The sequence below is a fragment of the Athene noctua genome, chromosome 15 (genome assembly GCF_965140245.1).
Source record: "Athene noctua chromosome 15, bAthNoc1.hap1.1, whole genome shotgun sequence".
NCBI lineage: Eukaryota > Metazoa > Chordata > Aves > Strigiformes > Strigidae > Athene > Athene noctua.
This window is the reverse complement of record NC_134051.1, coordinates 4,405,048-4,429,584: the sequence shown is the minus strand read 5'-3', so window position 1 is coordinate 4,429,584 and position 24,537 is coordinate 4,405,048. Positions and strand designations below refer to the sequence as shown.

At 45.0% G+C, this 24,537-nt stretch overlaps 1 protein-coding gene across 8 annotated transcripts in view; it reads left to right on the top strand.

Moving 5' to 3' along the window:
• TSC2 (TSC complex subunit 2) overlaps positions 1-23,930 on the top strand; it is a 34,203-nt gene extending 10,273 nt beyond the window's left edge. For 3 of the 8 annotated variants that reach the window (XM_074919764.1, XM_074919765.1, XM_074919760.1), the window contains 26 exons: positions 411-533; positions 824-930; positions 1,529-1,682; positions 2,405-2,527; positions 2,845-2,979; positions 3,551-3,740; positions 4,157-4,250; positions 4,566-4,668; positions 4,888-4,982; positions 7,469-7,600; positions 9,373-9,537; positions 10,185-10,337; positions 10,492-10,604; positions 10,969-11,190; positions 11,994-12,209; positions 13,871-13,939; positions 16,114-16,274; positions 16,624-17,126; positions 17,982-18,057; positions 18,922-19,008; positions 19,233-19,419; positions 20,495-20,634; positions 20,848-20,926; positions 21,585-21,676; positions 21,956-22,054; positions 22,445-23,930. In XM_074919764.1, coding sequence (XP_074775865.1) covers positions 411-533; positions 824-930; positions 1,529-1,682; positions 2,405-2,527; positions 2,845-2,979; positions 3,551-3,740; positions 4,157-4,250; positions 4,566-4,668; positions 4,888-4,982; positions 7,469-7,600; positions 9,373-9,537; positions 10,185-10,337; positions 10,492-10,604; positions 10,969-11,190; positions 11,994-12,209; positions 13,871-13,939; positions 16,114-16,274; positions 16,624-17,126; positions 17,982-18,057; positions 18,922-19,008; positions 19,233-19,419; positions 20,495-20,634; positions 20,848-20,926; positions 21,585-21,676; positions 21,956-22,054; positions 22,445-22,612 — 3,786 coding nt within the window. In that variant the 3' untranslated portion in view covers positions 22,613-23,930. The remainder of the gene's footprint in view (positions 1-410; positions 534-823; positions 931-1,528; positions 1,683-2,404; positions 2,528-2,844; positions 2,980-3,550; positions 3,741-4,156; positions 4,251-4,565; positions 4,669-4,887; positions 4,983-7,468; positions 7,601-9,372; positions 9,538-10,184; positions 10,338-10,491; positions 10,605-10,968; positions 11,191-11,993; positions 12,210-13,870; positions 13,940-16,113; positions 16,275-16,623; positions 17,127-17,981; positions 18,058-18,921; positions 19,009-19,232; positions 19,420-20,494; positions 20,635-20,847; positions 20,927-21,584; positions 21,677-21,955; positions 22,055-22,444) is intronic. The other 5 variants (XM_074919761.1, XM_074919766.1, XM_074919763.1 and 2 more) reach the window with 5 other exon arrangements.
• Positions 23,931-24,537: the final 607 nt, after the last annotated feature.

The window sequence follows — 24,537 nt, the reverse complement described above, 5'->3', positions numbered from 1 at the left end:
TATTCCTTTTGCTTTTGGGTGTTGTGTGACTGTCTGCTAAATGTTTAGTGTTCTTCATTTCCATTCTGCAATGAATGTGAGTACATTTTCTTGTGTGGAGGGCAGATGGATTCCTAAACTAGCAGAAAGGGAGTGGTTCGTAACTTTGCCCAGATCCATTGTGTTTGGGTAGCATGTCCTGAGATAACGGTTGAGCAGTTGTGAAGAGCTGCTTGTTGCAGCCAGTGCCCTTCTGGAGCCAGGCAGTGGATTCTCTGCAGAGGTTCTGTCCAGAGCCATCTGTTCATCCTGCTTTCAGGAGCAAGCTTTTGCTGGTTTTGCTGTTTTTCTGGAATATTGTCAGTGCAGACACACACTTCTGAATAACGAGTTTCAGCCTGCCTTTGATCTGTGTTTCTTTTTTTCTGTAGACAAAACTCTACAGCTTACCCTCCAGCCATGCAACGCGGGTGTACGAGATGCTGATTCACCACATCCAGCGCCATTATATATACGCGTACAGCCTTGCTGTTGCTAGCAGCATCAGACTGCAGGTATGAGCAGTCACCAAGGCTTTCGGGGCAAGAGCTGCATGCTCTCTTTTGAATTCTGGGGTGGCAGGTGGGGAATGTGCACTCTGGAGCCTGCCAGCAGTATAATTAAATGGTTTTTGGCTAATAGGGGTATGTGTACGTACTGTAAGAACAGAAGTGATGCATCCTACAGAACTGGCCAAAGCATCTATTAAAAATGTCTTTGTACTTTCAAAAGTATCACATGGGGAGGTAGGAGAGTATTCCACTGGTTTGGGTTTTGAGTGATTCCAGTGTCTTCTCTGTTACAGGTATTTGATTTCCTGCTGATGCTTCGAGCAGACTCCCTCCACCGTCTTGGCCTTTCCAACAAGGATGGAGCAGTGAGGTTCAGCCCTTACTGTCTCTGTGATTTTGTGTAGGTTTCTCATTATGTTAAGCAAAAGCTGCTTTCCAAACTACTTGGTATTTTTGCACGAGCTTAGTGGTCCAGCAGTAGCAATCTGCAGTTGTTCTAAATCTTCTAAATCCTGATGAATCAGCTGCTAGACAAGTCTATAGTTACAACCTAGGATTGTCTCAACTAATAACTCATTGGTGAATTGTTCTTAAAAATCACTTGCCAGCGGAGCTCTCAATCTCAGACATGAAATCTCTGTTCCTGCTCACAAAAGTATTTGCAATTTCCTGCCTGAAACCAGTTTTCACATTGAGGTTTGATTCAATGGTTTCTACAAATCTGGCTATTTTTAATTTTATAGCTTGGTCTGAAGTTGTTTGTGTAACACGCCACAAAAGATATCTTTCTAAATTTGAAATGGGCTTGGACAGAAAAATCCCTCATCTAATTAGACTCTCGTGGCTGTTGGTCTACTGGGCAATGCCATGGTGTTTAATTGAAAATGCAATTTACATTGTTGTTTGGTCATTAAACTGGCTACGCAGTAGGGTAGATCACATGAATAGGCTGTTGTGATTTTACGTTACATGTATTTTTCTCCCTTTTGATGTTGCAGAGAAGCAGAGAAGAGGGCTTCTGAGAAAAAGCCTACTGGCACGCTCTCTCCACCTTCAGGCAGTCCCAGCGTGCCTTCCCAGAACGCCACCGTCCGTGTAGGGCACCTGCCCTACTCAATGGTCTTTGGGGTGCTCCTGCAGTGTTTGAAGCAAGTACGTCCCCTCGTTATGACAGTTGTCATCTTCGCATGAAACTGAAACCAGCTGGCTGGAGAATTCTAGCCCAGAGTATCTGAATAACGTCTGGGAAGCAATACATAAATCCTTCTTGGGCAGAATCTATTTGTAATTGTGCAGGTTCTCAACCACCAGTGGGAGCACCAGTTCAGCTCTTCGGAAGCTAAGCAGAGCTTTCGTTTTACTCTGCTTTTTGCAGACAAGGGCAAAAAAATGTGTTAAAGATTGGATAAGTCATCCTGTTTCTGAAAGCGCATCTGAAGCTAAAAAAACCCCTCCTACTGCAAGTTTTTAAAGCACTGAAACAGTAAATGTTTCAGTCGCTAATAAACTGTAAATACAAATTGTTCATTAATGTTGTATTGGACATAGTGATGTGCTGAGGGGTTGTCTTGCTCTGGAAGTTAATTTGTGCTGGTGGTTAGGAGAATTAATTTCTGGCTCTGTCTTTCTGAGCTCAGTCAGATCTGGATACAGAAGTTGTCTTCGAGTCTGCGGTGCCAATATTGCACCTAGAGCTGGATGACAGACAGGAAGTAACTTGTGACAGCTAAATGCCACTTCTTTTTATGTAGCTACCATGACAAGATACATCTGCCTAGGAAATGGCATGTTGTCTGAAATTCGATTGGTCCTAATTTCAAACTGAACTGAAATAATGCAAAAATTTTCCACCTTAACTTTTTCTTTCTTCCCAGGAGACAGACTGGAAGGTGTTGAAATTGGTCCTCAACAAATTACCTGAATCCCTACGCTATAAAGTGCTATTTTTAACCTCTCCTTGTAACATAGACCTCCTGGCCTCTGCGCTGAGCTACATGGTAATGCCACCCTACTGATGTTTAATCACCAGATCCTTAGTTTTCTTGAGAGTTGATGGGGGGGTGGTGGTGTTTTGAGTGTTTTGTTGGTTTTTTTTCTTCAGTTTAATAGTTTGAAGATTAGCATGCTGGTTGTCAGTCCTCTCTCACCTTCCCTTTTTGTGAGGGCTGTTTTAGGTACAGGAGTAGGTAATAACGAGGGTTCTTTATGTATGTTTCTATGCATGTGAAAAGGGAGCTATGGGCAGTGCCTGTCTACTGCCTTTTAGAGAATATTTTTAGTGTGAGATGTTCTAACTTACTGTGTGATGTATCAGCTCACAGACAAAAAGACTACTGACAGGCTCCATGGCACCCCAGAAGGCTTTTCTCGCACTGATTTGCATCTGGCTGTAGTCCCAGTACTGACGGCATTAATATCTTACCATAATTATCTGGACAAAGCTAAACAGGTATGGGGAAAGGAAGAGAGTGTGTAGGGGGGACGGGGCCTGAGCCTCTGTAGTAGAGCATTTTCTCATACTAGCTGATTGGGAGACTTAAGTGCAAGGTAACACTGCCCTTTTCTGTTCTAAAAAGCTGCATCTGCTGTATTTGGGGTGGGGTCAGGGGTGAAAAAGTACTTTGCTGACTTTGTGCAGCAGTAACTGTCTGGTCAGCTGGATTCACTGTTCTCCATCCATACCTCTGCCCCCTCACAGGTTGCTGAGTGACTTTATCTTCTGCTGGAAGACCCTGATAAAGATAAAAATTCTGTTTAATCAGAAATATTAATTTCTAAAATGTCTACTTGATTAAAGGCCCATATTAAGATTTTTGGCCTAGAATACATGCAGCACCATTTAGGGTTCTATTTTAGTGCATTTTGGATAAGAATTCCTGTGCATCATACAGGCCTTGCAGTAGTGATACCTTGCAAGCCATTCTGAAATGCCAACTGAAGTCAGGAGATGGAACATCAGAGGATTTCTCTTTCCGTGTGTTATGACTTTTTTTTTTTTTCTTTCTGTTTTACTCTTGTAGCGTGAGATAGTGTATTGCCTGGAACACGGTCTCATTTATCGCTGTGCAAACCAGTGTGTGGTGGCACTCTCTGTCTGCAGCGTCGAGATGCCCGACATCATCATAAAGGCACTTCCTGTCTTAATAGTCAAATTAACCCACATTTCTGCTACAGCCAATATGGCCATCCCTCTTTTAGAATTTCTTTCAAGTAAGTTGTAATGTTCTAGTTTTAATCTAGAGTTGTAAATGTGTTGTTTGCACTAAATATGGCTATTTTGGTGGTGTTAGTGATGTGGGATGCATTGTGAGGGTTTTTGAGTTTTGGTGATGCCCTTGCACCATCCTCAGGATACAAATGCTTGATCACCTCTAGTTTGTTACTGTTTTTCTGTGTAAAGCATTTGCACACACTGAAGGTAGAGATACCCTTTGTGTCGTGCAGTCGTACAGGGATGGGAAATACGAAGGTGCTTTCTTCACCTTGCTGCCTATCACTTAAATAGCATGAAATTGTGGTGTTAACTCCCATGTAGAAACAAAACAATTCAAATGAAACAAACTGTGATACTGAATAGCTTGTGTTCAGACCTCACCTGTGTTGGTTTTCTCCTGGAACGGTTCTAGCTCTAGCCAGGCTGCCTCACCTCTACAGGAACTTTGCAGCAGAGCAGTATGCCAGCGTGTTCGCCATCTCCCTGCCATACACAAACCCTTCCAAGTAAGTTCATAGCAAATGTGCTTCTTCCTCACCTGTAAAATTAAGAGGATGAGAAATGCTTTTTTTGTAGTGCTTGGGTCAAGGTTTTTTATAGGGTATCACTCATTCTGGTATCGCCAGGCTTCTTCTGAAGAAGGGACATACTCAACCTTAGACAAAATAATCTGTTTTTCTTGAACAGAACTTTTGAGGGTATTTTTCTTTATACTCACAGTAGGTAAAGGAACAGTTCACATTGGAAAGTCCTTCTGTTCAGTTCTGGGATGGCAGCATAATGCAGCATTAAACTCTGTGGAGATCTTTCTGCTGTTTTAGGTTTAACCAGTACATCGTTTGCCTGGCTCACCATGTGATAGCTATGTGGTTCATTCGGTGTCGCCTGCCCTTCCGAAAGGACTTTGTCCCCTATATTACAAAGGTAATGGACACTACTGCATCAAACAGTACATAATAAAAATGATGACTTAAAAGCTGGTTTGAGAAGTTTAAAGATTCTGTATGAAGCTAGAAAAATTCTACTTTTCTAATTAACGTCTTTTTCAAAACTGTAAGTTCTTGTGCGTTGGCCCATGATTGCAGTCTCCCAGCTGCATGTCCTAGCTGTTGTAACTGTTACCTGTTTGTCTCAAATTGGCAGGGTCTGCGCTCGAATGTCCTCCTTTCCTTTGATGACACACCCGAGAAGGACAGTTTCAGGGCTCGCAGTACAAGCCTAAATGAGAGGCCAAAAAGGTAAATTATATTTGACTCCAGCAGGTCTTGCGTTCCCTGTTGTAGTGTTCACGCCCTTCCCTGTGTTCCTCTGAAGGAGGCTGGGTCTAGTTATCCAAAATCTGACAGTGCATTTAAGCAAGCAAAGTAAACCTCTTTAGGTTGGGGGATTGGTGAAAGACAGGCCTAGGTTGGTAAGAAGTTGGAATCAAACCAAGCTGACAGTCTGACAGTACGTATGAGGGCATCGCTGACTGTTCTGGAAGCCTTTGCAGTAAGGTGTGGGGTTTTTTGTTGTTAATTTTTGAAAATCAACAGTACTTTCAGGTTGATGTGTGTCAGTACAGTGCTACCAGAAGTAACAGAGAAGGGTAGTACCAGAAGCAATAGAATACCATGTTCATACTGATAGTGTTAACTCCTTTTGATAATTGATCTGTAGCAACTAATTAAATGATTGCCAGAGAAATTGTTATGATTAGCAACCTGTAGAAATTGAGAGGGCCAGTGCTGTGTTTTTCCATAGTGTTATCTGTCGAGTCAGTGTCCTGGGGGGGAAAGACAGCTGCCTTCTGCATGTCTGGATGTCCTGGTTCTTTTTTTAATCTTGAAGCCATTATGTCAGTTTTAAGTAAAGCCTAATGTCTTTAGAAGTCAGAACGTATCTTGCCAGCAGTCTTTCAAAGTAACTTTTGCCGGGATAGGAGAATATTCCTTGGAAGGCATTCAGGGTTTCTCTAACGTCCTTTCACCTGCAGGGCTTACCTAAATTGGTTCACTTCACTTGCTTCAGTGTTAATGTGCAGTAAGCAGCCAGTGGCATTTGAACCCTGGGGAAAGTGCCTCTACTTTAACTGCAAGGCTCAATGAGTATCTTGCAATGAAGAAACACCATCCCTGCCCTGATGCTATAGCTGTGAACCCTGTTTTGTGTTTCATCTCTCCCATCTCCTCCTCTTTCATTCAGAAACTTGGAAGAGAAGCCTTTTGACACTCGTCTCTCAAAATTTCAACTAATCTTTTTTCCAAAAACCTGTTAAATTCTACCAGGTTGGAATACTACTGTATCTAAAGGCTTTTGCTAACGCTGCTGGATCACTTTCCACAGAAATCTCTGCTAAGGAGTGTGGGCTGTACTCAGGCAGCAACCTGAAACACCAGAATGGCAGGATGCCACTGCCTCCAGTCTCGGAGCTTGAACTCTGGCCAAGGGAGAGAGGAAATAGCTTTGAGCAGATATCTGTTTCCTTGCTTGAGAAGCGTGTGTGCTGGATTTCTAGGCCCTAGCTGAGGTGCTGGGTGTTCCAAGAGGTGGGGATCCCAGCGGTTCCCAAGGTTACGGGATGGCGTGATGGTGGTGTAGGTGATTATCTGGGAGTATGGGCCTGTGCTCTCTGCAGTCGCATCTCCAGCTGTGGCCAGAAGTGATCTGTAGGAGGTTGTTAGGAGAAGAAGAACAAATAAATTCTTATCCCTCTAGGAGGCAATCAGAAATGTAATAATTCACTGAAAGGAGGGTAGCAAATAAAGCATGTTTAGAAAGAGCCAGAAGGGTTAAATTAGTATCTGCATTTTATATTTGGGGATGTGAACTGCTGGACCAACTGTTATGTCCACATCAGTACTGAGCCAGGCATGCATTTCAGCTGAGACTAATTAAAGTGCCTTAATTGCTGTCATCTCCCACGTGTGGCTGGCGCCTGGCAGTGTAAAGGCTGATCTTCCTTTCTGTTCCAGTTCAAAAGTCAGGTGGGTTACCTCCAGCCACCTGAAATTAAGATAGTTTGTGTGACAGAAAAGTGTCACTCGGTCAGCAACAGCCAAGAGGGTGTTTGTCGTCTTGCCCTTCCATCTGTGCAGTGTGAGAAGGATCGGGCTCGTAGAGATGGGCTTGAGCTGAGCTAAGGGGCACCCCTGGCTGGCCCTGGGTGTTTCTGTGATTCAGGGTAGAAGCTCAGATTTGGGCCAGGCCTAACAGAGGTAGAAATGGCCAACATATCCCCGTGTCTCCTGGAAAAACGTGCCGCTACCTGGTATGGGTAAAGCTTTTTAGGATCTGGTCTCTGTGGAAGTAATCAGGTTTTTAGCTGTGCTAAGGTGGTGAGTTGGGTCAACACAGGACGTGGTTGAACTGCACAAAACTTCTCAGACTTGAGAAGTTTGTGCCAAATTAGCATTCTGGTGCTCTTGCCTTTGTTTAACAGCGCAGTATTCCAACTTATCATTTCAATCAGTTTTTTGTTTTAACTTGTACTAATTTCATTTGTTTTGTAGCATGTTTAAAATCTTATTTTCAAAAGGTGGTTTGTCTTTTTAATGCTTTCAGCTCTGCTTGTTTGTACGTTTTAATTTATTTTTTTTCCTTTTTTGGCATTTGTTTTATTTTACATCACCCTCCGGGATCCCCCAATATTGACCCTGTGACCTGTGACCTTTCAACCTACATCCCTACAATGATTTCCTCCCTTCCTGTGACCTCTTTTGGGGCTTGGTGCTTCTCCACCTAGTAGTTTAAGACTAGCCAAAAATGCAAAGCAAGGCTTGAATAACTCTCCTCCAGTGAAAGAGCTGAAAGAATCCTCTGCAGTTGATGCCTTCCGATCCCGCAGCATCAGTGTGTCTGAACATGTGGTCCGCAGGTAGAGGCACTTTAAATGGGGAGAATCCAAGAGCAACTCAGCACTTGGAAATTTTACTGCAAGGGTGGGTGGAAGCAGGGGGGAATTGCATGTGGGATGCTTGCATGACTTTGTTACGCAATAAAAAACTGGCCTTAGCCACAGTCAAAGGTTTTGGGAAAGTATCATGGGTATCCCGTGGCTTCCCAACGCCGGCTGTTAGGTTGTCACATCACACCCTAGATTGTGTATGGTTAGTTTGCCCTATTCTCTGATGCTTTAGTCACAAAAATTTCTATTTTCAAAGTAAAGATGGTGGAGGGAGGGGAAAAACAAACAAACAAAAATCACAAAAAAAAAAAAAAAAGGAAAAAGGTTGCATTCTGTGCAGGTGAGAGTCCTGGTTAAAAATCAGTAAAACTTCAGCCTTCTAAGCAGTGACTTGCCCCAGCAGAGGCTTTTCATACTCTGCAAACTTATGTACAGGCCCTCCTCCTGAGCTGCAAGGAATGATTCTGGCCTCAGTTTAGGATTTGTTCTTTGAGGCAAAGGGAGCTGATGGAAATATTCTGGTCTAAAGTATGATGCCATGAAAACCTTGATTTGTCTTTCCATAGAGCAGTGAAATGTATGCTCAGCCCATACGCAGCTACTGCTTTCATGACTGAAGAAAACACGTTTTGGTTGCAGACATTGATTTGCTCACATGAAAGATGGAACAATTTGTGTTATTTTTTCAAACGTATTTCTGGATCACTTTCCCTGCGTGTTAAACTGTTGTCTGTAACATGTTGGTTTAAAATCTGAACCTGAAGATTTGTGCCTTAATCTCTAAGAATTGGTGTCAGTGGAACTGTATTTTCTGTGGTTTTAATTTTGACTATAACTATATGGTATTTGGGGGAAAGACAGTGAAATGACTGAATTGTGAATACAATTCCGGCACTTCATTCTCTGATATCCCCATTAATCTATTAAGTGATTTTCTTTTCTTGTATTTATGTTAAGTGGTAGTAAATAAAAGTTCGATTAATTACTCTTAATGATGGCAAAGAAGTTGCCACTTGATAAAAAATTTGGCTGTACCTGAGCTTAGTTTGTGTTAAGATGGCATGAGGAATTGTCTTTATAAAATATTGCGATCCAGCCTGTTATTGCAGTTGTTTTAAATTGCATTGCTAACTTGGCTGATTTGAAGGCAGAGTTGCTCTCTATTCTTGTGCCAGTTTCCTGTTCAGAGTGCAATTTTTTTTCTATTTCAAGTTAAATTAGGTTTTACAGAGCTATTAAATTTGGAGGAAAAAAATCAATATGTGAAAGGGACGCAACAGAGAAAAACCCAAACCACAGGATTAGAATGTTAAGTCTGGAGTGCTCCGATTTATGGCTCATGGGCAACACGTTGCCTGGGAAACTGTGCAGGTCATGGGACGCTTGCCCTCGCTCTAGATTAGTGAACTCAAAGCATGGTGCTGCCACTCACTACTTGCTTGGTGCACTTGCCCATGGGCCACCCATCATCAGAGAGCACTGGCCTGACCTAGTCAGTTGATGGACATTTAAACATTTCTCAGCCTCTCAAGATAAAATACGCTTCCTGGAATGACAATCTACAAAGCACAACATGAGGCTGATCCAAAGATGGTTTTATTATGTCCTGAGTTTAACGTCTGGCCACCTCTCTGATCTGGCACATGCATGCATCGCAGGTTATTCTGCATCACACTGTCTTTCGGGTGACAGGGACAAGCAGGTTGCAATGTGATCTGTTAGTTGGAAACATTCTCTTCTAGTCGGATACAGACATCCATCACTAGTTCGAGCCTGGGCTCTGCGGATGAAAATTCAATGGCTCAGGCTGATGACAACTTAAAAAATCTCCACCTGGAACTCACAGAGACCTGTTTGGATATGATGGCTCGATACGTCTTTTCAAACTTCACTGCGGTTCCTAAGAGGTAGGGGTCAGTCGGTGACCGCGAGAGAGGCGTTTCTGTTTGAGGCTCGTATTTCACTGTATGAGTGGAAAATTACCGTGACACATTGAGTTGCTGGCAGGCCTGGGCTCTGAAGCCATTCCTTGTAGATAAAATCTGGCGTGGCTAAATAAGAGGTTAGACAAGAGAAGTCCATTGGAGCCAACCAGCCTTTGCCTCGGCCTTGAGCTGTCCAGAAGGAGATGCCTTGAAGGCATGCTGTCTGTGAGCAGTGCTTTGTTCCGTGTCCTTGCTGGATAATCACAGTCTTAGCTGCAGAACCGAGTGTCGTGCCAGCTGGCTTCAAATGGAGGGCATTTACTTTTCTCACTAGCCCTTCCCAGAAGGAGACTCATAGCTCAGACAAGGCTCGTTCCTTTTTGCTCTGTGATGTGTGTCCAGGATTGAACTAGACTGCTCTGTAATGTGTGTCCAGTAGTACTGCTGTCAGTTGATATTAAGTTCAGCTCATCCCTTATCCTGATGGATAATGTGTGTGTTGATGACCAGGAGGTACATTAAAAATGCTGTATAAAGGAAAGCAGGCAGTACCTCCTCTGTAGTTACATGAAATCAGCCACCTGCCTAGGCTCTGCTTTGCACTGTGCTCATCACAAATGTGTTTCTAGGTCTCCTGTGGGTGAGTTTCTGTTGGCTGGAGGAAGAACAAAAACATGGCTGGTTGGTAACAAGTTGGTGACCATCACTACAAGTGTCGGAACAGGGACAAGGTCCCTGCTTGGCCTAGACTCTGGAGAGTTCCAAAGCTGCACAGAATCGAGGTAATTTTTGCCCCCATTTCCACCAAACAAAGTCACTTAAACTGCTGTTACAGTGCATCTTCTCAGGTTTTCCTCTTACTAGAAGAGGAGTGTCTTACTTGTCCAGCATGACATATTTCTCTCTCAAAATCATTAATATCTTCTTTCTCCACAGCTCAGACCCTGTTTTGCAAGTGAGACAAACTAAAGAAGCTCCAGCAAAACTGGAATCTCAAGCTGGGCAGCAGGTTTGCAGAAGCTCTCGCAACAGAGTCCGATCCATGTCTGGTAAATTCCTATCCTGGAGTTTTTCTACCATTTCTGGGTCAGTGTCGCAGGTTTAAGAGTCCAAGTGCCTGCTGAAGAGACCCATGTCTAAACTAATTTCAGAATCTGAACCTGTCTGGCATTTAATAGCTGTTGGTCTCAGGGGCGGTGGTGCTCCTCCTGCTTACCTCTCCTTGCAGATTTAACCATTGGTTAAGCAGTGGGCACTGGCAGTGAGAATCACTGATGTTTATCTAACCTCTTGGTTTATAAGAAATGCAGGGAAGTTGCAGTTGGTAGAGGAGCTTAAAAGACTTACTACTTCTGAGATATTTTTAGTGCTAACTAGGCATGGCTCTCCCTTCTCTTTTGTCTGCCGTGCTAGGTGGTCACGCCTTACGTGTTGGTGCCTTAGACAGCTCAGCCTCCCATTTTCCCAGTGGCTCGGCTTCCCAAGGGACACAGGGTCCTCCTGCTCCTACATCTCGCTCAGAGAAGACTAATCCTGCTCCACAGACACCTCTGCAGAAAGAAAAAGCAAACCTAGCTGCGTATGTCCCGCTGCTGACACAGGGATGGGCAGAAATCCTAGTGCGCAGACCCACAGGTATCTTTACCCAAGTGTGGAGTGAATTCTTTTGACTTGCTGAGAAACAGAGCCTGGAAGAAGATGAAAAATCCGTATTTAGTGGCAAAGGGATCTCTTCATTGCTTACTGCCTCTTGAAACTCTGACACTTGATTCTTTGCAATCACTCTTTAGTGTTTTAACTCTACAAAAGACCTGTGAAAAGGTTGAAGCAAGGACACAAGTTTGCATATTAAGTACTGTTACAGAAATAGAGCCAGATAATACCAACCCTACTTTGCATTTCCCATTTTTACACTGCTGTGTGGTCTTCCTTGAAAATCAGTTTGGGGTGTGTTTTAGCTTCCCATGCTGGATCCAAGATGGATGAGGTTTATGTCTAGAGCAGCTCCTACATGTGTCTGCTGGTAGGGGAGGAGTAAGGACATGTTTGGGGTCAAAATTCTCCAGTACTGATATCACTGAACATTAACAGGGAATTGTAAATTTTAGCTGAAAGTTGCTTCATAAGAAAATAACTGACCTGGTATCATTAATTAAAATACCTGAAGTGTTTTGGATGCCTTTTGGGAATGTGCTGTAGTCATGAGTTACTGAGGATGGTTTTTGAAGAGCTTGGGGTGAAGTACAGAGCACTGGGAGCTACTTACTCAAAATAGGAAATGAATCAGTTGATTCTGCCACATCTCAGGAGAACTGAGAACTTGCTCTGTTTTGATCTTTACTTGCAAAATTCAGAGAATTTGTGCGTTTTTCAGTGTGAGTTGTAAACTTTCTGGAGTTGGGAGTACTTAAGATTCTTCCCTAATTTTCTCTTACCAGGTAACACAAGCTGGCTAATGAGTCTGGAGAACCCGCTCAGTCCATTTTCTTCAGATATTAACAATATGCCCCTGCAAGAGCTCTCTAACGCACTCATGGCTGCAGAGCGTTTTAAAGAACACCGAGAAACGGCTCTATATAAATCCCTCTCTGTCCCTTCCTCCAGCTTGGCCACCGGCACAGCCAAACCATCGCTCCTCCAGCGTTCCAACACAGGTGAGGGATGTCAAGCCAGCAGAGTGTCCAGCCTAGCTGTCACTTGTCTCTTTAAAGTCTGTTGAAGTTACTGCAGGTCTTCTAGAACAGTAAATTTGAAGCATGAGGAATAACATAGTAGTGAGAAGGGGAATTGGTTCTTGTCCCTAGAAGATTTCAGTGAAAAATTCCCTTCCTCCTTGCTTCTGATGTTCCATCAGAAAAGTACCTCTCTCTCTTAAAGAGAAGAAAGAGAAGAGTAACGAAGCTTCTTTGGAGGAGTATTTTGTTTCATGCTTGCTGTTTCCCAAACAAAAATGATCAAAATCAAGGATCTTTTCCCCTCTTCCACTTGTTTGGGGCTGATCTGGGCATCCCATGTGGGGATGGATCTTCCCATGAGTGTTTCCATTTCCATTTGTCTTCAGTACAGGAGTTTGTGTTGGGCCCTGGGCGCTGGGCTCCTGAGAGAATGGCCAATTGCAGACCCTGCCAGCGAGGCTCACTTAGTTGCCACTGTCTTTTGCAGCCTGAGATAGCAGGATAAAAATCCTGTTGGCTGCAGATTTATTCACCTCTTTAAAGGAACCTTTAGCCTTCTGACTGGTGCAGTTGAATCGCTTGAGTTTCTTTTGACGCCTTTATTTTAAGATAGTGGCCAGGGCTTTTTGCTATATTTAGTTTGGTGCTAGTTCACTTCTGAAAGAGCTCTTAATGTTGGGAGGTTAATGCTGACCAACAGCTGAAATTTTTAAAGCTTTAGGTAATCCCTGCTCAGAGCTCTTATCAGCAATATCTAACACTGAGGCTCTCGGCACTGTCAGAACTGAGCAGTGGTAACAGCAGACAAGGCTTTTCTGGGAAGCTGACGTCAAGGTATGGATTGTTTGGAAATCTGGTAAAAATGTTTTAAACAGGTCAGGGTATGATTTTAGGATTTCAGAATGCATAAACCCAAATTAGACTCCAAAAGAAATTATCACCTTTTTTTTAAAAAAAAAAATTCTTATCCACGAACACTTTTATTGACTCCTGTGAATTTGTGGCATATAGGTGCTAGCTGATTAGTTGAAAGAAGCACCCACCTGCATGCCACTCCTGTGGCAGCCTGAGAAAGTAATTTTGGGCACATTCTTGTTAACACAGCTTTATAGTAGACTTGCTGGAGCTGGCTGGTAGATGGATGTTTTGAAGAAGTTTTGCTGCCAGACTGTCATACGCATGTTCTTCCTCTTTGGAGGTTAAAACTAAGTGGATCTTTATCCATATTTCTACTCTTCAGACTCTTCGGTGGGTTTAAACATGACCTTTTGCCAAAAGTGTGTAGCTCAGGAAAAGCTCAGACTGGTTTCCTGTGTGCGCTAGGATATCACAAAGGAATTTGGTGTTTCTAAAACTCCCAAAGATGCATTCTGCGAAACAGGGCACTTCCAGTCTGCATTGTTTGAATGTGTTTATGCCTCTGTATTCATGTTGAGACCTTGTACCCTTAAAGTATCCCTTTGGCATCTAGTGAGCTTATCCCAGCTTGTTCTTTCCTTTTGTTTTTATTTATTTATTTATTTATTTTTAAATAGGCTCTTGGTTACATTTTTAAACTCTGTGCTTTTTAATTTTTTTTTTTTTTTCATATAGTCTCTCCTTCCTTTTGATGTAGCTGCTCACTTGATTTCCCTTTGCAGTGGCCTCTTTCTCTTCCATGTACCAGTCCAGTTGTCAAGGGAAGTTGCACAGGAGCATATCCTGGGCAGGTATATTTATATATCTTTAAGGAAAAAAAAAAAAAAGTATTGCCATAGAAGAACACCTCTGATTCATAGAAAATGTGTCCCTCATACTTCATTTTCCCCTTCCATGTCTCCTGTCTGTACCCAGTCTCATTACTCTCAACAAATGGGATCTTGACTAGCATGAAGAAGTCCAAGCCAGATCCAACATTTGCAAGTGCAGACAATTTCTTACAGCAACTTTTGTTTTAGTGGGGGTGGATTTGTGAGTCATGAGGCACGATGTTAAATGACCTGTCAAAATGTCTGAGTGGCTTGATTAATTGAATTATTTATTTTCAGCTTCATTTTACAATTGGCTTTGTGTTCTGCTCAATGTAAAAGCAATTCTGAGAATAGCACAGTATGCTACAGGACAAGCTACCCTGAAACAAAGTCCCATGCTGCTCAGCCCACAGGAATCTGTCAGAATTGGACACAGAAAAGATAAAAGGAGCTGATACATATATCTTTTATATATATATATATATATATATAAAGTTTGACATTACAACAGATGCTGGTTAAAAGCTTTTTAAATAAAAAAAATAAGAAATAGATTTCAGGGAGTAACCCGCTAAATTCTAGCTTTTTGGAGGCTCTGTAGTAGTGCAAAATCTTTCTCCACATCAGTAAAATAGACTTTGTAATTAAATGAAGTGGAGATCAAATTGCATACCTTACGAGTGCAGCACCTACAGTGCTTTGATAATCTGCAATGCTTTGTGACTTTAATTAGAGGGTTGAAATGTCTTTCTGCCTTCTTTCCTTCCCTGGAAAATTCTCTGTAGAGCAGCAGGGTATTCTTAACTGCTGGTTGTTGTTGACATAGGCCTTTTAAAGCAGCACTAAGATGCTGCAGTAAAGTATTTTTCTGTACTTCTCCTCTCTGCTCATATTGTTCTCTTCCTACCTAAAGAATAATTAGTGAGTGGTCACATTATTTAAAAACACCAGCAGTCTTGGCAGTAGTGGAAGAGCTAGGGAAGCTTGGAAACACTGGATATATGCAGGTGTGTTCTGGCTTGGACAGCTAACCAGATCAGCACGTTGTTTTGGGGTTTTTTTTGGTTTGTTTTCTGTTTTTGTTTTTGTTTTTTTAGAAGGTATGTGTGTGCAATGCTAACTCTTAATTGCTTCTTTGAAATAACTTTGGTCCTGCGAGCTGAAATCAACCCAGGAAAAGCTGCTTTAGTGATTTTTTTTCTTTTTTAATTTTGCTGATTTTCTTTTTTTGTGTGTGTGTGCTAATTTTTTTAATTTTTTTTTTTTATTTGGAAAACAAATCTTGGCCTTTCAGATTGGTCTTCCAGTCCCTTGTGTGCATAGTGGGAAGCCTCCTGTTCTCCAGCCTTTTCCTCAGGACAAAAAAGCAAGGCCAAGAGGAGCCTTTGGTCAGGGTCACTGCCTGGAGTAGAGCCAACGTTAAGTGCTGCGATAACCTCCTCCACCGTAGGCAGGGCTTCCAAGGAGCTCTCTTGTCAGTGTGGTTTCATTGACTATTTGTCTGATCCGATGCCACACACAGGGCTCCCAGCATTGCTGCAGTGCATGTGTTACTCTTGCTCTCTTGTCCTTTCATATGTCTAGGGCTGAATTGTTTTGCTTCTACTGAGACATAATAGGAAAACTGCCAAACTGCCAGTAAATGGCTCCTAGTAAAATTGCTATCTCCTTCTAGGCCACTACAAGGCACAGGAGCATTGCATTTCAATCCAAGAAAAACTTTTTTGCACACTTGCATAGAACTGATGTCTTCATTGCCTGGATAATGATGAACCTTTAATGCTAGTCTTGTACTTTCTTACATCTCTGTAGTTCCTGTCTGTCCTGATAACTGAGCATTGATGTACAAGGTCCCATTTCCTCATTCTGTCCCCTGCTTGTTCATCAGTAACAATTGGAAACAACCTCCCTTATTTTGCCCAAAGCAGACGCAGCCCTTTGCTGTGAGGGTAAGATGATCAGTTACTCTATATAAAAGGGGAACCAGGAGCAAGTCTGACGTGACAAGAAATCAAAGAACCAGAGCACTCATTCCATATGGCCTTCCATTGAAATCCCGTAGGGAAAAGGCTGGTACTTCAGAGGAGAGGACGGGGGCCTGCCAGTCTGTGCCTCTCTACAGACTTCAGTTCTTCTGCCTTGTGTCTCGATAGAATCAGCCGTGGTGCTGGAGGAAGGGAGCCCGTTGGAAATGGAGCTAAAGGAAACCGAGTCCCCAGTTGAGTCTCCAGAGAGTGAGGACATTGACACTTCGTGTTCTGAGCAAGTCCTGAGCGAGGAGCGGTTTGGTAAACCCCAGGAGTCTTATAGCAGGGTAAGAAGAAACAGGTTTACAGTTGTGTCCTGTGTGACAGCCCTGTTGTTAGACACACGGGAGAATTGTCTGTGCTCAGAGCAATCCCTCTTGTCACCCTCTGAAAGAACTCACTAATGATATCAAAAACCACTCACGATTGAGAGTTCGGGTGGCTTGTGAGGGACTGCGTGCAGAGCAGCAGCCCTGAATACCTGTTGTGTTCAGTCCTGGGTCTGCGCTGCTTTGTGCTTGGCACCTTGCTGCTCACCTTTCTCTGGAAGTGCCAGGGGTGCCTCCAGCGTTACCTTTTTCAGCTTTTATTCCACGTATCAGGAAAACTGTTCAGCTTTGTTTCTCCCTCTTTAAGTCCTCCTCAACCTCCAGCCAAGACGAGAAGTCTCTGAAGTCAGAAGACCTGGTGGAGGGTGGAATTCCCATCGGGAGAGTCCTGCCGTCCCAGGAGGGCCGAACGCTGGAGGAACTTTCCTTCCAGCCATCCCAGCCCCTCAGCAAGTCCAGTTCTTCCCCTGAGCTACAGACACTGCAGGAGGTCCTCAAAGATGCAAATGGCAGGGAAGTAACAAGGAGGCTGAGCACAGAAGTGAAATCAAAATCCCAGTCTGGGAACCTGGAAGGGGAAGGGCTGGGCAGTTGGCTGGGCAAGGGGGAGGACGCCAGAGTGACGGGGTCAGGCGGGTTGGATGGCACCGGGCCTGTCACCTCCCCTCGCTCCCCCTCCGGGCATCGGCCCCGAGGCTACACCATCTCTGACTCTGCCCCATCAAGGAGGGGGAAAAGGATCGAGAGAGATGCCTTCAAGAGCAGAACAGCAGCCTCCAATGCTGAGAAAGTACCTGGGATAAACCCGAGGTGGGTGGAGGGACTTCTCTGGAGCTAGAAATGATGAGCTCAGAATTGCTGCAGCCACGGCTGGATTCGTTCAGAGTGGTCTGCTGGTTCTGTGGGATCTGTGAAACAGTATCTGAAAAAAAATAGTATTTCTAAAAAGAAAAATTAATTACCTGTTTTGTCAGGAGCTAATACAGACATGTTGTACCCACTACCCCCAAATGAACTTTGTGACTTAGGAAATGGGTCTCTTAAATGGTGAAAGAAATGGATAAATAGATTAAGAACATGAGGAAACTACCCCAATTTAGGGTCCAGATGCATGTGTGGCTTGAGTGAAGGTCACCTAGAGTTAATTTTGCTGTGAACGGGATGAATTGCTAGTCTTGCAGTTCAAGAAATCCAATGTGCAAAGTACTAAGGAGAAAGGAAAGAAGGAGCTACACTAGTTGCTTTTTGAACTTTAGATATTGGCAGTTGCCCAAAATTGCATCATGAGACAATCTTCATCTTACTGAGGGCAGGTAAAAAGCAAATGTCTGTAAAATCATTTCTGTGCTAGCCTAGAAACACCCCCGTAGCTGTGAGGCAGGAGCATGTTCCTGCTCCTCTGTTCTGTGCAGAGATTGCCTTTTGAACAGGGAGTTTGTGCAGCTACTGCTGTTTGACATAACCATTGTTTTTTATGACAGGGGTCTATTACAAACTGCAGGTAGTCCAGGCACCTACAGTGTCTCTAGAAGATGAGGAATACTCTGTTAGCATTTTAATTGCTTCTCTTTTTCTTCTGTACATAATGTTCATACATACAACAGATCAAAATTGACTTAATTTTTATGGTAACGGGACTTTTTTCCCCCCTTCTCTCTCCCTTAGCTTTGTGTTTTTACAGTTGTACCACTCCCCATTCTTTGGCGATGAAAACAACAAGCCCCTTTTGTTGCCAAATGAGGTAGGCAAGGCGTTTTTTTATTTTTTAAATTCTTGTACTTAATTCTTCTAACCTCATTACTTTTTTTTGAACATAAATGATAGTAATGAATGTCCAGCTCAGGTGGTGCTCTTTAAAGGTGTTTCCTACCAACAGTGCTACAGATGGGAGATTTTCTGTACCCTGGTCCTGGTGGTTCTTGCTTTATGGCTCTGGATGGGAGATTTTGGGAGATTTTCTTGGTGCCAGAAGGCAGGATAATGTGTGGAGTTTTGGGTTTTGTTGGTAGGAGGAGTGCAGGATGAAAACTGAGCATTAGGTGATGCTGGCAGAGCGCCACTAGACAAACCTGTCAGCCCTCTGTGTGATGGGGAGTGGGCAAGAGGCTTTCTGGGGTCATATGAGAAATTAGTCATTAGCTATCTGGAGAAGTAGTGCTGGGATGGGGTTCTTGTGAACTTAGCCCCACAGAGCTCCCACAGATAGTTTTTTCCTCCCTTTAGGGTCGGGTGGTTGGGCAGTAGGGAGCCTGGGTGGGATGAGGTGATGCCCTTGGCTCAGAACAGTCTTCAGAGCAGGAGACATAATAATTTTTCATGCCTGGAGCTTAAATGAAGATACGATGTAATTTGTCCTGGTGAGTACATCAAACCCATGCAGTTTGCCAGATTAATCTCATCTGCAGTGTAAAACCCAGGAAGTGTGGTGACAGATGATGCCCTGTGCCCTTGCAGAACAGGGCAGGGCGGGGTTCACTGAGGAGGACACTAATGCGGGTCAGCAATCTGTGCTGACAGTGTGCTGTCGTTGTCCTGAAGGGTTTTAGGGAGGGCAGTGGATGTGTGGAGATAAGTTTTTTAAAGATTTTGATCGTTTTGATTGTAGACATTTGAAAGATCGGTGCAGCTCCTGGATCAAATTCCTTCTTACGACACCCACAAGATTGCAGTGCTCTACGTTGGGGAAGGCCAGGTGAGTTGTGTGCAGATGCACCAATCCTTTGACGGCGACATCTCCACAGAAGGCCGGGCACCACAATTTATCCTGCTCCTGTTCTAGACTTGCTTTTCCTTCATTTCTTGCACTAAAAATCAGTGCCTGCGTGAAGCCCTTCTAGGAGGGTAATAACCTCATCGCTTGTGCTGACTGAGCGCTCTTAGCATTCCGTGTGGGACTCCCCTGTTCTTATCTCCTAGAGCAACAACGAGATCGCAATTCTGTCAAATGAACACGGATCCTATCGCTACACAGAGTTCCTGACTGGCTTAGGGAAGCTCATTGAGCTCAAAGACTGTCAGCCTGATAAAATTTACCTTGGTGGCCTGGATGTGTGTGGGGAGGATGGACAGTTTACCTACTGTTGGCATGATGACATCATGCAAGGTAAGGTGGCCCCGCAAATCGGAAGTGGAAGGGTGGGCTTTTCTCATCCTAACACTGACCTGCCTTCTGCAAACTGTTTCCTTTCGAGGGAGGTAGTAAAGACGACCTGGGGCTCTGTTCTCCTCCCGTTCTCTCTCTGGTGTCTCTGCAAGCCATGTGTTAAAGTTTGGGAGAAGTGCTGGCCTTATTTAAGGAAAAAAAAATAATCATACTGCTTACTTTTAAAATAGTCTGCTCTATTAAAAGCTGATATGGGTTGTTGTAGAGGTTTGTAGAATAAGCTGTCCCTGAGCTATTATGAAGGCTGTTAATTGAGGGTGGGGTCAGAACTCTGCTAATTGCTTCTCTGAAGATGGGTGTTGAAAGCAGGAGGGTTGTCATTACTGTAGTCACTGCTAATTGGACTGCAGCATTACCCAGCTCCTGCAGCACCAAGCAGTGCAGAGAACATCCAGGATCTGGATGAACTTCCCACATGTTTTCATACATCTCTCTGCATCCCTGCTGTCGTGTTTAGGCTGGATCAGTGGAGCAGCTGCAGTTACTGTGGCCCTCGTGCTCTGCAGAGCTCAGCTGAGGGAAGTCCTGGTTTAAGCTATTTAAATTTTCCTCCTCAAACCAGATTCTACTCACCATGCTCCTGTGGTCATGGAAAAAATACCCAGGAGCATTTCTGCAGTCCCCTGTCTGTGTTCTGTGAGCAGAGAGCTGGCTACCCCAGCTGGGTGAGCACTGGGTGGGCATCAGGTGTGTGCGGAAAGCCAGGCCCTGGACTGACTTTGCTGAGCCAGGCCCTGGACTGACTTTGCTGAGCCTAGTGCTAGAGAAGGCTCTGCAGGGCAGCGCCTCGGAACTGGCAGGAGCAGAGCTCTGAGGCTCCTGGCACCACAGGAGCAGCCCACTGGGGCTGGATGCGGCTGGATTCAGACGGGGACAAGACTCTCGAGGGAGCACAACTTATACTTTTTATTATTGTGCTGCTGGTACTACCTTGTCTTCCAGACAAGTGCTGCATGTTGACCACTGCTGTTCATAATCCCAGACCAGCCTAACAATTTTTCTGTTTCCTCTTCAGCCATTTTCCACATCGCTACTCTGATGCCCACAAAGGATTTGGATAAATATCGCTGTGACAAGAAGAGGCACCTTGGGAATGATTTTGTGTCTATCGTTTACAATGATTCTGGAGAAGACTTTAAACTGGGAACAATAAAGGTACAGGATTCTACCTGTGGCTGTGTTATAAAAGAGGCACGTGGCTGTTCGTAGAACTTTAATCTGATGTGTGTTATATTAGCAAACAGTGCTGAGATCATGAATGGAGGTTATTTGCCTTGGTGGGTTCACATGTCTTGGTTTGTGACGTTCACAACAGTCACGATGGCTGCCAGTAAAGGTATAATGCTGTTTTATGGGTTTTCTCATTAGGGTCAGTTCAATTTTGTGCACGTTATCATCACACCATTGGACTATGACTGTAACCTGGTGACGCTGCAGTGTCGGAAAGGTAGGAATCCCTCCAGCCTTTCCTGTATTGCTGGTGCAATAACTGCCTTCACTTTGCAGTCTTTTTGTGTTTCAAAAGTAAAAATTTCCCAGAGGGACTCTCTGAAACCAATTTGCTGCCCAGTTGTATCTGGAGATGTCCTGCTCATGAATCTTCCCTGAGATAAGAGGTATCTTCCCACTCTACCACTCAAACTATCTTCAAGCTGGAGACACAGTGCCAGCAGAGTCGAGCGGGTCCCTCCCGCAGTTGCTGGGGAATACAGGAGGAGCTGTGGAGGTCCCTGTGGCTCTGGGGTGCTCTCTGCTGTCCTTCCCAGCGCTGCAGCACCTCGCCACCCCATCGCGGCTCCGTGCAAGTGCAGCAGTGCCGGTGCAGTGATCTGCAGGGGCCTTTGCTTCCCCCTTACTCCCAGGGTGTTTTTTGCTCACGCTTTGGTTTGTGTGGTAGAGCCCAGCAGACTCCTCAAAACCTTTACAGAGCAGCCAGAATTTGAGAGCCAGTTGTGTTAAGTTGCTGTGCAAGTTCTGTTACAGTTGGGAACTTCTGAGACTCGGTGGTGCAATCCCTCAGGTTTTTATTACTTCTCTGTTTAGTTACTGGCAACCTCTTGCTTCTTCTCAACAAGAATTCTTTTTCTTCTTCTTTTAAAATAAAGACATGGAGGGTCTTGTAGACACGAGCGTCGCTAAGATCATCTCCGATAAGAACCTGCCATTCGTAGCCCGTCAGATGGCCTTGCACGCTAACGTGAGTCCCCTGAGCTCCCTGAGACCCCCCTGTCTTTCTGCTGGTGTCTTGGTCCATCGTCACCTTCTGTGGAAATGCGTAGGGTTTGCTAAAGCAAATAAATGAGTTTTCAATTACTGCTGTCAACCTTTAAGTCAGAGTTAGCACATGAACAGTTATAGCTTAGAGCTGTATTTCAGTTGCTGTCAAACTGTACTAAAACATTCAGTTCATTTTATCGTCTTGGTTATGTTAACGTGCCTCCTCTTTCCTGGCTTCTCCCTGCCCTTCCCAAACCAGATGGCTTCCCAGGTTCATCACAGCCGATCGAACCCCACAGACACTTACCCATCCAAATGGATTGCCAGGCTCCGGCATATCAAGAGGCTACGGCACCGGGTGAGTAAAGCTGTTGTAGGGGTTTGGAACTGGATGAGTAAAGCTGTTCTAGGGGTTTGCAGCCGGGCTCTACCTTAGAGCCTCATTACAAATAAGGCACATAAAATCATCTCTTGCATCTTGCTGAATAAGAGGAGGAACACGTGTGTGAAGGGTGGAATTCAGCTCCTGTGGGAATGACCGGGGTAGCTGCAGAGGTCTGGGCTTGCGGCATCCCTGACAGCTGCCCGGGCGGCGGCAGGGTGGGGGCCTGCACCCGGAGCTGCTCCCGCCGGGCTCCGTGCTGGGGCTGGACAAGCTGTGCTGAGCAAGCTGTGCTGCCCTGCCCTCGTGGAGAGCGAAGAGAGTATCAGGGAGGGTGGAGCTCACCCCTTCTCGTTTGACTTTCAGCTACGTGAGGAAACCCAGTACCAGACTCCCGGCCTTCCCCTGCAGATGCACCCATCAGCTCCGACAAAGCCGCCTCCCCAGATCCCTCAGGACCCTCCTCCCACCTACGAGACCGGGCAGAGGAAGCGGCTCATCTCCTCGGTGGACGATTTCACCGAGTTCGTGTAGATCCCGGTGGGTCGGGGTGTCCGTCCTGCAACGGACGAGGCAGCGGAAGCGTTTGACCTGTGTTGTGGCTCCGTGCGGCTGTGCGGACCCCGCGGAGCGGGGCTGGATGGCGCCGTGTGCCTGTGCTGCTTGCACATGGACTTGGCATTGAACCTGGACCGGGAGGCCTGAGCCTGCCACGGCCTGAGGAGGACCCTGTACCCCCAGCACATGCTCCTGGAGAGGCCCCAACACGCCATGTTTTGGTTTTAGTTGGTTCGAGCTATTTCAAGGCTTCCATCTCTGGTGGGAACTTTCCAGCAGAACTTTTCTTTGGGCTCCTTTCACACCAGCGTCTGGTGGAAGCTGACCAAGTCTGATATTCTGCAGTTCTTCACGTTGGAAGTTGGAAGGTGCAGGAATTGTGGGAATTTTGACGACTTTATTGGGAATGAAATAACGTAATAACTATTTCTAAGCACCTGGAATCCCATCTCCTCTCCAGGCCTCAGTGCCTCTCAGCACTTGAACTCTTCAGGCTTGTTCTGCCGCTGGCTCTGGTAAGAGTTAATTTGGGTTCTTGTCACCTGCCAGATGTGCTGCTTAAATTCCCAAGGATTTGTCTCCATTTTGAGAGATTCCCAGCAAACCCTCCCTCATTCAGCAGAGATGATTTTTGCTGCCAGAGTAACACAGAAGGGGGAGGCGGCTGCCACTGGCCAGAGCACAGAATGGCAGAGCCGGGCCACGAAGTCCTTGTGACAAGGGGTCTGACCCAAAGGGTTTAGCCCAAGGCTGGACCCGGCTTTGAGGCTGAGCTGCAGAGTTTCCGCTGGCTGCAGCAATGCTGGGGGTAACTCTCATCCTTCTCTGTGCACCCGGTAAATCCTGTTTTGAAAGACTGTTGACATGTCTTGGGGCATCATCTCTGAGCCAGTTGTGCCCGTTGCACGGATGCAGCGTGACAGTCTCCCCGGCTGCTGAAGCGGTTCCGAGCGATCCCGTGTGCAGCTGGGGTGGGTGACGTAGCCCATCTTGTGCGAAGACGGTCATCAGACACTACACTACCCAACTGGGAGAAACCACGTTAAGCTGGACTATACTGTGAGTACTTTTATCTCCTGCTCTGTCGATAAATGGGGAGCGTGGCAAGCGGTAACAGCAGCGCCTGCGCGAGGGAGAGGAAGACAAGTGCAATCTGCACCCGGAACTGTGAAGTGACAGGTGAGGGGACAAAAGTGATGCTACTGGCTTGTGCAGGGCTGTTTGGGAACTCTAAGTCTATGTTGTGTTTTGAGTGTTTATAAGTCATAAAGGAAATAAAATATTCGTATGGTCAGTGGATTCTTGCTGGCCTGGGAAGATTAAAACTCTGTTTTGTAATAATGTAAATTCTTTCCTCCTTTCCCCTTGCAGTTTTCTGCTCTGCCTTGGCCAAGTCTCCTTCACGTTGACCACTGCCACCCCCCTGTTGATAATCACAGGGTGGCTGGTTTAGGGAAGGGGCTTGTGTTGGCCAGGAGACCTTAATTAAAACTCCAGTCACAAGAATGACGGCGGGGGGGGGAAGAGGACTGGTCCTGGACTAGCTCTGGCCACTTCGTGCCTGAGCCCTGTCTGAGCTCTCACTGGTCACAGTGAGGGAGCTGGAGTGAGCGTAACAAAAGCACCAGAGCCAGGGCCTAGCAGTCATCTTTTATTTGACCTTGTCATTTTTTTAAGAAACATCCCCACAGTTACAAAATACGCTATTTTTGTTTGCAGTGAAATGCTGACCAGACAGTAACAGTTGGCATATTGGTCACAATCATCTGTTCTTTTTTAAAAAACAAAAAACAAACAACAAAAAGCACTTATGTAAGTCCCTCCCTCTCCCTTTTAAACTAATGGATAGAGGTTTTATTTAAGCAGCTTGATACTATTGCATCTTTGTGAGACTTAATAAA